The 12,729-nt window shown below is 37.6% G+C and overlaps 2 protein-coding genes and 1 pseudogene across 2 annotated transcripts; 1 reads left to right on the plus strand and 2 right to left on the minus strand.

The window, feature by feature from the left end:
• Window positions 1-265: 265 nt before the first annotated feature.
• On the plus strand, window positions 266-4,817 carry LOC141667423 (extra-large guanine nucleotide-binding protein 1-like). The gene is made up of 8 exons (XM_074473918.1): window positions 266-1,660; window positions 1,751-1,888; window positions 2,011-2,115; window positions 2,208-2,390; window positions 2,806-2,980; window positions 3,226-3,473; window positions 3,605-3,768; window positions 3,863-4,817. The coding sequence occupies exons 1-8, from the start codon at window positions 647-649 to the stop codon at window positions 4,446-4,448; spliced, it is 2,613 nt and encodes an 870-aa protein (XP_074330019.1). The 5' UTR covers window positions 266-646; the 3' UTR covers window positions 4,449-4,817.
• A 1,515-nt stretch (window positions 4,818-6,332) lies between these two features.
• LOC141667424 (cytochrome P450 CYP82D47-like) lies at window positions 6,333-9,015 on the minus strand (annotated as a pseudogene).
• A 1,166-nt stretch (window positions 9,016-10,181) lies between these two features.
• LOC141667426 (cytochrome P450 CYP82D47-like) lies at window positions 10,182-12,435 on the minus strand. The gene is made up of 2 exons (XM_074473920.1): window positions 11,361-12,435; window positions 10,182-11,018 (listed from the first exon to the last, which is right to left on the minus strand). Exons 1-2 carry the CDS (start codon window positions 12,306-12,308, stop codon window positions 10,395-10,397), a joined length of 1,572 nt encoding a protein of 523 aa, XP_074330021.1. The 5' UTR covers window positions 12,309-12,435; the 3' UTR covers window positions 10,182-10,394.
• Window positions 12,436-12,729: the final 294 nt, after the last annotated feature.

Genomic DNA, 12,729 nt, shown 5'->3' on the forward strand with positions numbered 1-12,729 from the left:
AGTTACGAGTTAATTTGGGCATAGAAAAATACCATATGAATTTGGCTTGTTACCATATTAATGCAACATTATGTTTCGATGATCCCATATTTAATCATGTTTTACTTGCAAAACAAGTAATTTAATGATTAATTATGTCTTCTCAAGACTTTCCTGGTAAAAACCATGTACCGAACGCGGTTTGATGAACAAGACGACATGGTCCTTGTCTCCCACACCAAGTCTTCTCTCAAACTCTCTGACTCTTCGGTCTCCCCCTTTCCTGGTAATTATCTACACACATACATATAATACATTTGCATGTTACGTGTAAATACATCTGCAAGTGTAACATGATTTTCCACTGAATTAGTCTTACTCTTCTACATTCTTCATTTTATAAATATTTAGTTTTATTGATTCTAACTAGTATAAAGGCCAAATCTTCTTTGTTCTTTGGTGTAAGTGTTATATTTTCATGAGGTTTTCAAAGGGTTTTAGTATTTTCAGAGTTTAGGTTTTTCATGATAGACTGTTTGTTCAAGTTAGTTGGCCTTGGAACAGAGAGGTGAGAGCAGAGTAGTTCTTGTTTTCTCGGTTTATAGGCTGTTTCTTGATAGGATTTTGAAATTCGAGGTGAGGTTTCTGGTATTTTGATCGAATTTCTATGATGGCTAGTCTTGTTAGAAAATTTGTTCAGGAAAAGCCTTTAGATTTTGATGTTGATGATGAGTACAATGTGGAGTACTCTTTTGCCATGGAGTACAAAGGCCCTGCGATCAGTTACACTATTCCTCGGGTAGAGCCTGTGAATGTTGACAGTATACCTGTAGCAGCTAGAGTTTCGACAAAGGGGGTAGGTAAAAATTGGTCACTTCCGGTTGTTCAACCTCTTTTTAAGATTGATTCTTTGAAACCAAAGTTGTCGAAGATAGAGTTAGAACAAGATGCATCTTTAGTTCCAGTTACCCATTCCAACGAACTTGAAGTTGCTCGTGTACTTGATGTGTCCAAGAGTTTTGGGACAGGTTTTAGAGTAGTCAATGTGATTGATACATCGGGGGAGTTGGAATTTTCGGAGAGTGCTGAATGCATTCCTAGATTATTGAAGGAATGTAGAAGTTCTGGTACTTTGGGGTTTTCTGACAGTCATGACAATTCACGCGACTTGTCAGAAAGCTCGGATACAGAGTGTTTACATGAAGATTATAATGATATTGTTGCATCCCCTACAGGCTATGAACTGGAATTGGGTAAATCCAATGTGAAGAAAGGGGCATGTCATCGATGCCTTGTTAAGAAAAGGTTCAAGGAGAAGGAAGTTTGCATAGTCTGCAATGCGAAGTATTGCTCTAATTGTGTGGTAAGAGCAATGGGGTCGATGCCGGAAGGAAGGAAATGTGTTACATGCATTGGTCGCAGAATTGATGAATCCAAGCGAGCTAGCCTTGGAAAAAGTTCTCGGATGCTTAGGCATTTGCTCACTGATTTGGGAGTTAAACAGATCATGAGCCATGAGGTATCATGTGTAGTGAATCAAGTTCCACCCGAGCTCGTCATATTGAATGGAAAGCCTCTCTCTCATGAAGAGCTGGTTCGATTGCTAGGCTGTCCAAATCCACCACGAAAGCTAAGACCAAGAAAGTATTGGTATGACAAGCAATCTGGACTTTGGGGTTTGGTAAGCATCACCCTAATCGTACTTTGTTTCTGCATCCTACTAGTAATTGTTATTACTTGATAATTTATTTTAATTACCTTGATCAAACAGGAAGGAGAGAAGCCTTCCCAGATTATTACTCCTCAGCTTGATGTTGGCGATCCCATCATGCAAAATGCGAGCAATGGAAACACAAAGATCTTGGTCAACAATCGGGAGATAACTAAACCAGAACTCTGGGTGATGCAGGTTTGTATTCTGAATGTAAATAGATATATCTTGTCTTTGTTTTATTAATTTTATTTTGTTACTGATGTAGCTTTTCACATTGGGTATTATCTGAACATTCTGTTAAACACTTAAACTTGTAGTGGGCAGGAATCCAATGTGAAGGACAACCACACTTTTGGTGTAGTGCCGATGGTTCTTTCCAGGAAGTGGGACAGAAAAATGAGATTAAGCGAATATGGTTTAAGGTGCATACTATTGTAGTTTGTTCATTGGTTATCCCTGCCTGTATCAAATCAATGTTCAAGCACTAACTTTTACCTTCAAATTTATGTTACAGCCAAAGGTCAAACTATTATGTTCTGTCCTGTCATTGCCTATCCCTTCGGAATCTGCAATTTCTGGTCAAGAAGAAGCTCATAAAGTTGCTACTAGTGTTCCTGGCAAACTCGAGAAAAAAGCATCCCATAAATTGCTTATGGTTGGCTATGAGAAATCCGGTACCAGTACCATTTTCAAACAGGTATTATTCCCTTCAAAATTGTCATGTATATTAATGCAGAATTACGATTTCCATTCGAGGATCTCCATCTCTTTTTGTATTTAAGCAGTACTTTGTCTTTAAGAAATGTAGATATAGCCAAAAAAATTGAAGGATTAGTATTGATATTCTTCTTAGATGGCAACATTTTCATCAATCCTTCTCAAAATGCCACTGTATATGAATTAGTCACTAAGAAGTGACATTTTCTCTTTACTGGCGATTTGTACTGACACATGCATACTGATGTTTATAACTACAGATTGATTACTTAGTTTTTTAGAACAGATTTTTAAGCATAAGTTGCAGTAGCTTTGACATGTGCATGTACAGATTGATTATGAAAATAATCCATTTTATTGATTTTCTAATTCTGTAATCTGTATTTATATTTCAGGCCAAATTTCTGTACAAAGTTCCATTCTCTACAGATGAACGTCAGACTTTGAAGCACATGATTCAGGGCAACTTATACCGTTATATAGGCATTCTGCTCGAGGAACGGGAACGGTTTGAAGTAGAAGCTATAAATGAAATGAGGATTAAATCCATTAATCAACCTGGTTCCTCAGGTACAAAATATACCATTCTTCAATTGCATTTGCCGTTCAGTTTAGTTAAGTATATGATATTTTCTAAAGCAGGACACTTGAGGCGAATCTGACAGAGTAGTTTCTTTCATCAATGCACTTTTCTTATTACACACTGACCTATAAAATGTATTCACTGCAAATCACCAAATGCTATTTAACAGATCTGGAGCCTGTAATCCTCTTTCAGTTCTATTCACACTGATTGTTTTATTATGATTGCGCAGATACGCCAAATTCCGACCAGATTGAAAACAAAAACATGTATTCCATCAGTCGTAGACTTCAAGCATTCTCTGATTGGCTACTCCAAGTTATGATGTCCGGAAATTTAGAAGCAGTTTTCCCTGCTTCTACTCGTGAATATGCACCATTAATTGAAGAATTGTGGAAGGATAGAGCCTTTCAAGCTACGTTTGATCGGAGAAATGAGATACAAATGCTTCCTAGAGTTGCAAACTATTTCTTGAATCGGGTAATCTCATTCTTTATGATCCTTGGTTTAATGCTCCGACGTCTGTATGCACATGTAACATAACATAAACTTTAATTGAACAACCCATTGATGGTACAAGTAAACTTAACTTGTTTACTTTCTATTTAAAGGCTGTTGAGATCTCGCGGACAGACTATGAGCCCTCTGACATGGACATTTTATATGCTGAGGGGATTTCTTCTTCGAACAGTATAGCCAGTGTGGATTTTTCTTTCCCAAAGTCACTAAATGATAGCTTCATAGATGGTTCTGATCAAGATAGTCCCTTGCAAAGGTTTGTTCTTTGTGCATTATTCACTCGATCTCCAAATTAAAAATGTTGCTTTGCTTTCCTTATCCTTACCCCTGCTGATATGGTGATATTGCAGATACCAGCTTGTAAGAATTCATTCTAGCAGCCTTGGAGCAAATTGCAGGTGGTTGGAAATGTTTGAAGATATGGATCTCATCATTTACTGTGTTTCTTTGACGGATTATGACGAATACTCTTACGACATTGATGGAGTTCCAACAAACAAAATGCTGGAAAGCAAAAAGCTATTTGAAACTATAGCGGCACATCCAGTCTGTCACCAGAAGAACTTTCTTTTGATACTAAACAAATTCGACTTGCTGGAAGAGAAGATTGAACAGGTTCCACTCACTAAGTGTGAGTGGTTTCATGACTTTAATCCAATACACAGCAGTAGCAACAGCAACACCACCAGCAGTAGCCGGAATCCCATAGCACCACTGGCTCAACGTGCATTCCATTACATTGCAGCAAAATTTAAACAACAGTTCAAGGACCTGACCGGAAATAAGTTGTATGTTTCTCGGGTTACAGGACTCGAATCAGATAGTGTTGATGAAGCACTTAGATATGGAACCGAAGTTTTGAAGTGGAATTATGAGAAGCCAAGCTTCATTACGAATGACTGGACTGACAGCACAGAGACTAGCACTTTCTCGTGACATTCTTACAGCTTACACATTGAATTTCATTGTAGGTACATACATTTTTTCCCAATGTGCAGCACTGTTATTTTAATTATACATATTGCACATCGAACCCGAGAAGACTGATTCAAACAAGGGAAAATGATATTTTAGCACTGGAAATGAAAAGTGATATTTCAGCACTTGTATTATTATTTCCCTTTAGGATTAGAATTTAGTCCTTCGTCTTTGTAGTTTATATTTCTTTTATTCTTGCAGATTAGATTTATCTTTAGAATTTCTCTCAGGCATTTGCAGTAGATATAGTGCTAGTAGACACTGGAACTGTTCTATGTACATAAACACATGAATTACTTACTAATACAAGCTTTTTAAACTTCATTACATACAAAGAGACCAATTCTATTACATGAGTTAGTTCATTTCTTCATGACGGTGCAAACCTGTCCATGATCAAGAAGATGGTGGATTCCGAGAGACTGTTAACATCTTTCTTAGCCTCCACCGGTGAATTAAGGTCACAGAAAGAAGTATTTTTACTTTCTTGTTGAATAAAAACTTCACTTGACACCAGAGATCTCTTAACCTGCACTTTCTGCTTCAGTTTTATTAGCTCTCCCATGCACACATTCAACATATCTGACATTTTCAACGATCTCTTCGATCTGTATTCAGTATTCTACAAAAAAAATCGATATTTTTATATACTCTTTTTCTATTGATGATGAATACAAGGAGCAATATGGCTTTATATATACACAGAAAGAGTGATTGGAAAATAATTGAAGGCTGAGAAAAAACAGCATGCCAGCATACAGGTAACTTGCTTGAGCCCAGGGATATTTTAGTGGATATTCCAAGGATATGTTATATAACCGTAAAACATATAATGCAGTTGTACTCTGTTTGATATGTGTCCACACTTAATATGAGTGGATATCGTTAGTTACAGGGCAGGCGGGTTGTAAAAAACGGGAATTGGACTTAATCATCGGCTTTTAAAACACTGCAGAGTAATAATATATATTGGTCAACTGTAAAATTTGAATAATACTAGGGTCTAAGGATTAAGTCATCAAAACTAATAAGGTTGACTTGAAGGATCTTACAATTGTAATGAGTTTCACAATAAACTAAAAGAGACAAGGCAAAGAAGAGCATCAATAGGTGCCCTGCCTCGGGTTAAAAAAGGCATGCCTTCATGCTAATATCATTATTTTGTAAACCAACTCGAACATACTCGGTGTATCTGTTCCTATAAAAGAGGAGGTAATATGGATCTTGCCTCTACTAAAAATAAAAGAGAAATCAAAATCTAAATCAGTATTCTGTTGTCGTTGCATTATTTAGTTGTTTTTTATTTCAGTTCACCAGCATTTTGCGAGGGCCTGGCAAACTGTTAATTTTCTTGCTCGTGTCATTTTCTGGATGAAATATCTTTAAGTTGAGTCATTATACATTTTATTTACATTTCTTAGCTCCTCCTGCTGTCTTGTACAGATAAGTTTACATTTCTTAGCACCTTTATCTTGCATTTCTCTAGCAGTAGGACAGCAACCTTCTCTTTTATATTGACCACCTTGATATCATTTGGCCTTCTCTCGATTTGAGTTACACTGTAATATGTCAGGTCCACGTCAGTTCCCCGTAAGTTACTATCCCTTGTCAGTGATTGAGTTCTTTATATAGATAAGGATACTTGGCCCTTTGGCCCCTGAGAGTGCAATAGTGCTACTGAAGTCATGATGATGATGATGTAATGCTGGTGAGTCTGCAATAATAAATCATACACCTTTACTGGCTAGTTTAGAAAGTAAGAAAGAAGGCACAAGAGAAAAAATAGAACATAAATTGAAACGAATTAAGAGATGTCTCATTGTTAGGTAAATTATGAAAAATAAATCAACTGTAAATTATTGAAAATGAATTTTTTCAACTTTAAATTATGAAAAATTAAATAGCATGACCAATTGTTTTATTATTCTTGCTGATATGGATGAAAAAGCACAACTACGCTTATTTCTAAGTAAGTTGTCACAATAGTAATTCACTAGTGCATCTAGGGTGGACACTGCCTCTGTGGCTTCAGGAGTACATGCATAACTTGCAATTGAACTCTTTGTTTCAGACATAGATAGAAGGAGGCAGCCGCGGCCTGAAGGTAACTTCCAAAGGAGTCGCTTTTAGGTTAGTAAGTCCTGCACTTTCAGTCATTTCGATAGGCTCATTTGAAACAGTTCCCAGCTCAAACCCATGAAGCAACTGGGCCAGTGTCAAGTGCAGAACCTGGAGTGCAAGTGTGATGCCAGGGCATACCCTTCTTCCTGATCCAAACGGTATCAGTTCAAAATGCTTCCCGTACATGTCCACATCAACGTGTTTCTCAAGGAACCTCTCAGGTTTGAACTCTAGAGGATCAGACCAAATGCTAGGGTCACGTTGCAACTTCAAAAGGTTCACAATTAAGCGAGTTCCAGCTGGAATGTGGAAGCCTGCCACGCTGCAATCTTCCATTGCTTCATGAGGTGTATTAATTGGTGCGGCCGGGTATAATCGTAATGTTTCCTTAACAATGGCTTGCAAGTAGATGAGATTTTTCACATCTGATTCATTTACTTGGCGATTATTTCCCACATGCCTTTCTAATTCATCTTGAACCTTTTTCAGCACGTGGCGGTTGTTAAGTAGCAACGAGACTGCCCATGTAAGTGTGACCATCCCTCTGTTATAGCCACCTAAGAGAAGACTCTGCACAGAGAAGTCCAATGTACAACCACATAACTCAGTGAAACAAGCTGCCTCTCCATGCTGAAAATGAGCTTTTTACGATGGAAGATTTAACTATAGTGGGTCGAGAGTCTGCTGAACAGAGATGAAAACAATATCCTCATATCTACACACACAACAAAGTACTTGTAGAATATTTCTATTAGTTAGGGCACATGACAGACTTTTTAGGCTCATCCCCTGATTAAAATAGTAAAGGTGCAAAACTAAAGTACCTGTGATGCTCGGATCTCACTACGCACTTAGGCATTTAAGTTTGAAAAACTAGTGCAGTATATTCCTTTAACCGTGTTTAACATTTCATGTTAGGTCACAATTTGATATAGAATTTAATGCCAAAAAAAGTTACTGGTGTCGTTTCAGGTGTATGTGTTTCATCTTAGACTTACCAGGCAAGTTCCCTTGATAGCTGTATCGGTGATCTGAGAAGACGGATCAGATTTCATTACAGATAGCATAGTATGCATAAAGTCCTGCTCTAATTCATCAATGCTTGAAAGTTCCCTTTTCTGTCGATGTTCCTTCATCCAGCTCTCAATTATTTGATCCATCTCTTTCGCTGTCCTTTTCATTTTACCCTTGTATCCTGTCAACGAATCTATCCAACCAAATAGAGGAACTGTGTCAGAAACCATAGACGACCCTACTAAGTGCACGAAATTTCCCAAGGCCTTCTGGAACCGTTGTGACTCCTCACTTTTATGCACACCAGTGCCAAAATAACGCTTTCCTGCCACCATTCTCACCATAATATTCATTGTCAGGTCCCCAAATCTCTCTTTTAGTTCCATACAGCCATGCTTCTGTCTCCTTTGCTTATCCATAGCTCATAAAGCCCCTTGATAAAAAAATTGACTTCTGATTCTGGAACATGCTTGAGCTTATCAAGTCTACTATTGCACAGCATCTCAACCATTACTAGCTTACGCAGATCACGCCAGTTTCTCCCATAAGGAAGAAATCCGAGCATACCATGGTCATATCCCATGATCTCCACGGCTAGAAATTTTGGACGGGTGGCAAAGACTTTGTCCTGTACTGTAAAACATTCTTTTGCAACTTCCCAGCTACTTACCACAAGCGTCTTGTGAATTCCTAGTTTCAACGAGAAGACAGGTCCAAGTTTATCTGCCATGGATCCTAATAAATGATGTAATAGCTTGCTGGTTTGTAGAACATGTATGTGACCGATAAATGGCCATGCACCAGCAGGTTCCGGGAGAGCAGAGTCGCTTTTGTTGCTTCTGGCATACCTATTAAGGGCCTTCCATGAAAGAGTAACAAAAAAAGTAAGGGCACACAGGACTAAGACTTGAGGCTGAATGCTGGGTTCCATTTCTTTGAATGATTAACTGTAAATGCAATTCAGATGAGTTTAGTTTGTCAATTTGAAGGAAATGTCTGATATAACTCAGATATTACAAACAGACAAATTTAAGCGTTTACTAATAATTGTTAGCTTTATTCTAACTGTTGTCCAATGAGGCAATGATAGATGAGTTTAACCAGTACCCACTACCCACTTAACAAGATTCTTAACTTCTGATCACCAACAGTATAGCTAAATGTATATTTTTAGGTAGATAGTGTTTGGAAAAGTCTATATACATCATTCTGCATTTGCGATTTGGCGTTACCTCGAAACTCTTTATGGAAATCCTTTGTGTAATCGCATAATCAGAATCAAAGTTCCGATTCTTTGTTATTTCACTTTACACCATTCAATAATGCTTTTATTTGCACTGGGGAGTCGATTATACTCTAATTAATCAAAATTTATCATGTCTTATTTGGAAATAATTTTGGGTACTTATTTGATACCTCTAATCTAACATTTGTTCATTTCAGTTGCATGGACGCTTGTGGCATATTTTACTCCAAGTAATGATCAGTTTGCTGTAAGTTGAAGTGCAAATTTTTCTACCAGATGGAAGAAATGTTAATTTAATTAAAGAACAATGAATTTTCAAATCTAGTTCTTTTTGCTGTGAAAGAGAGTTCTGGTGCTTTTTAACTAACAAAAGATGATATAATTATCACATACTAATAATAAACAAGGATTGCACATCATAACGAAGAACAAATAGCTGGTCTCCGAAAATCATACCTTAGATGTGGTGTATATTCACACGTCCCTTAGAACAGTACTATAGAACTGTACTCTGCACAATAAATGAATAACTGTCTGGTCTCTCAATCTATCGTGATAATGTATTGATTTCGATGACATGTAAATCTCCTTATCTCCTCCAATGGACCTTAGTAGTTTAAATAATTTTGAGTTAGGCAGTTTTGGCTGACAGCAACTAGCAATATATGTAGCTAAGGCCACATAATCAGTTATCTGTCTTCCTACAAGGGCAGCTATTCATCATTTTAATCTATTGAATTTCTCACAATTTTTCTACGGGTTTACATATTACTTTTCTACGTAGCCTGGTCTCTGGGCAACTCAGTTTTAGGAATATCAAAGTTGTCTCAATCTTTTTTGTGTTTGCCAAGTTTTGCGCATCTTTGATGCATTTTTAAAACACTGCCATCAAATGCTTCTTTAGCTGTCCTTGAATATTACAGTCTACCAAAATAATAGACTACAACAAAATGTTTGATGATTTTGGTGATGATGCTTCAATGCTAAAAAATTTGGCATACTATAGTAGATCTGACGAGGAACGAGTCCAGCTCCTCAAGGTGGCCAACTACATTACCCGCCAACCTCGTGATGCCTTCCTTACCTAGGGCTAGCAAAGAACTCCAACTATGGAAGATTCTCTAAAGAAAAGGGCTTCACTATGGAGGATTACAATACTTTCAAAGTTAAGGAAGAACTATTATGTGCCCATGTTGATGAAAATGGCTTCTTAAAAAGAGTTTTTACTCTTAACAAGGAATTTCAACTTTAGAACTTGACTAATTATCAAGGGTGAGCACTTATAAAAATATGGGGTGTAGAAAGAGTGGTCAATTTATAACATTATACAATTTATGTAAGGGGGTAATTTAGTATCAAATACAATATAGGGTCGGCACATATGAGCTAGCATTACTGGTTTTATATGCTCATATGTGAATTGTAATAGTGAAAGAGAAAATGTATAATTTATTTTTGGGCAATCAGAACACTACCCAAAATTACAAGTCCTGAACCCAAATAATTCTACGTCCAAATCTGGTTCATGCATAGAGAGAAGGAGCCAGCCGAGGCCTGATGGTAACTTCCAGGGGTGTTGCTTTCGGGTTAGTAAGTCCTGGACCTTCAGTCATATCAATAGGCAAGTCTGAAACAGTTGCTAGCTCAAACCCATGAAGCAACTGAGCCAGTGTCAAATGCAGAATCTGGAGTCCGAGTGTGATGCCAGGGCAAACCCTCCTTCCTGATCCAAATGGTATCAATTCAAAATTCTGCCCCCACATTTCGACATCAACATGTTTTTCAATAAACCTTTCAGGTTGGAATTCTAGGGGATCAGACCAAACGCTAGGGTCACGTTGCAGCTTCCAGAGGTTCACAAATAAGCGTGTGCCAGCTGGAATGTGGAAGCCTGCCACAGTGCAATCTTCGGTTGCTTCACGAGGTGGATTAAGTGGTGTAGCTGGGTACAATCGTAATGTTTCCTTGACAATGGCTTGCATGTAAGTTAGATTCTTCACATCTGAAAGATTTACTTGGCGATCTCTTCCAACATGTTTTTCCAATTCATCTTGAACTTTTTCTAGTACACGACGGTTGTTTAGTAGCAAGGAGACTGCCCATGTAAGTGTGACCATTGCTGTGTCATATCCACCTAAGAGAAGACTCTGCAAGGAGAAGGCCAATGGTACAACTGCACATTTTAGTTTAAACTTGCTTTACTGCCTAAATGAGCTTTTAACTTGGAATATTTAGTTGCAGTTAGTTGATAGTCAGATGAACATTTCATACATAACAAAGCACTTGCAGAAATTTATTTTGGTTAGGGCAGATCTTAAATTAAGATAGGCTGTATTTAATAAGGATAATAACGGTGTAAATTAAAGTAAATATTATAATTAGTGTAACATATTCCTTTATAAGTTCTTAACTTTTAAGGCTAGAAGTTGACATAGAATTAGATGAATTATCATTGCCTCTTAAGTTGTAAGTGTTGTAGTTTGACTTACCAGGCAACTGGCCTTTATGGCTGTATCGGAATTATGAGCATCTGGATCAGATTCCATGAAAGACAGCATAACATGCATAAAGTCTTGCTCTGATTCATCTATGCATGAAATTTTCCGTTTCTGGTGATGCTCCTTTATCCAGCCCTCAAGTATGTGATCCATATCTTTGGCTGTCTTCTTCATTTTTCCCTTGTATCCGGTTAGTGAATCTATCCAACCAAACAGGGGAACTGCATCAGAAACCATAAACAATCCTAACAGATGCATGAAATCCTCCGAGGCTTTCTGAAACCGTCTGGACTCCTCATTTTCATGTCCACCATTTCCAAAATAACGCTTTCCTGCCACCATTCTCACCACTATATTCGTTGCTAGGTCTCGAAATCTTTCCATCAGTTCTACTACAGGCATGCTTCTTTCTCCTTTGACATTCCATATCTCATAAAGCCCTTTGATAAACAGATTGACTTCTGATTCAGGAATATGCTTGAGCTTATCAAGTCTCCGGTTGGATAAAAGCTCAACCATCACTAGCTTACGTATATTACGCCACTTTGGGCCATAAGGAAGAAAACCAAACATAGCATGATCATATCCCATGATCTTCACAGCTATAGATTCTGGACGGTTGGAGAAGACTTTGTCCTGATCAGTAAAACACTCTCTTGCAACTTCCCAGCTACTTACCACGAGTGTTTTGTGGATTCCTAGTTGTAAACAAAAAATAGGTCCAAGTTTATCTGCCATGTCTCCAAATAAATGATGCAACAGCTTGTTGGCTCCTAGAAGATGAAGGTGACCGATAATAGGCCATGCCCCAGCAGGTTCCGGGGGAGCATAGTCACTCTTGTTGCTTTTCGCATGGATACCGAAGATCCTCCATAGAACAGTAACAAGAAGAATTAGGCCACACAGTACTATGACTTGAGCTGGATTGCTGAATTCCATTTCCTTGGATTGCAGATCTTTGTGAAATTTATAAAAAGTAATCCTGAAAGATTGTTTTTTATCTTCTGGATTACAAGCAAAGATATCTAGACTTTAACCAATAATTGATAAGCTTATCTTTCTAATGTTGTCCTTATTTTACTTTTACTATATGACACAGACTTTACCACATTTGTTCCTAATACAAACATCACAGTCCAATTTGGCATAATTTGACCTGAGCAACGCAGAAAATTTCAGAACTCTTTCTGTGAGCTGCTTGATTTCCAAAGTTAGCGTGAGGTATATGATTGTTATCCTGACTGACTTCCCACCAGGGTTCTGACCTTTCACTCGATTTACTCCACGCCTTACCATTTAATTTTTTTTTTTTCAAATTTTTTATATAAATTTCTTTCAACTATGTGCTTCTAGGTACTAG

The sequence above is a fragment of the Apium graveolens genome, chromosome 6 (assembly GCF_009905375.1).
Source record: "Apium graveolens cultivar Ventura chromosome 6, ASM990537v1, whole genome shotgun sequence".
NCBI classification, from domain to species: domain Eukaryota; kingdom Viridiplantae; phylum Streptophyta; class Magnoliopsida; order Apiales; family Apiaceae; genus Apium; species Apium graveolens.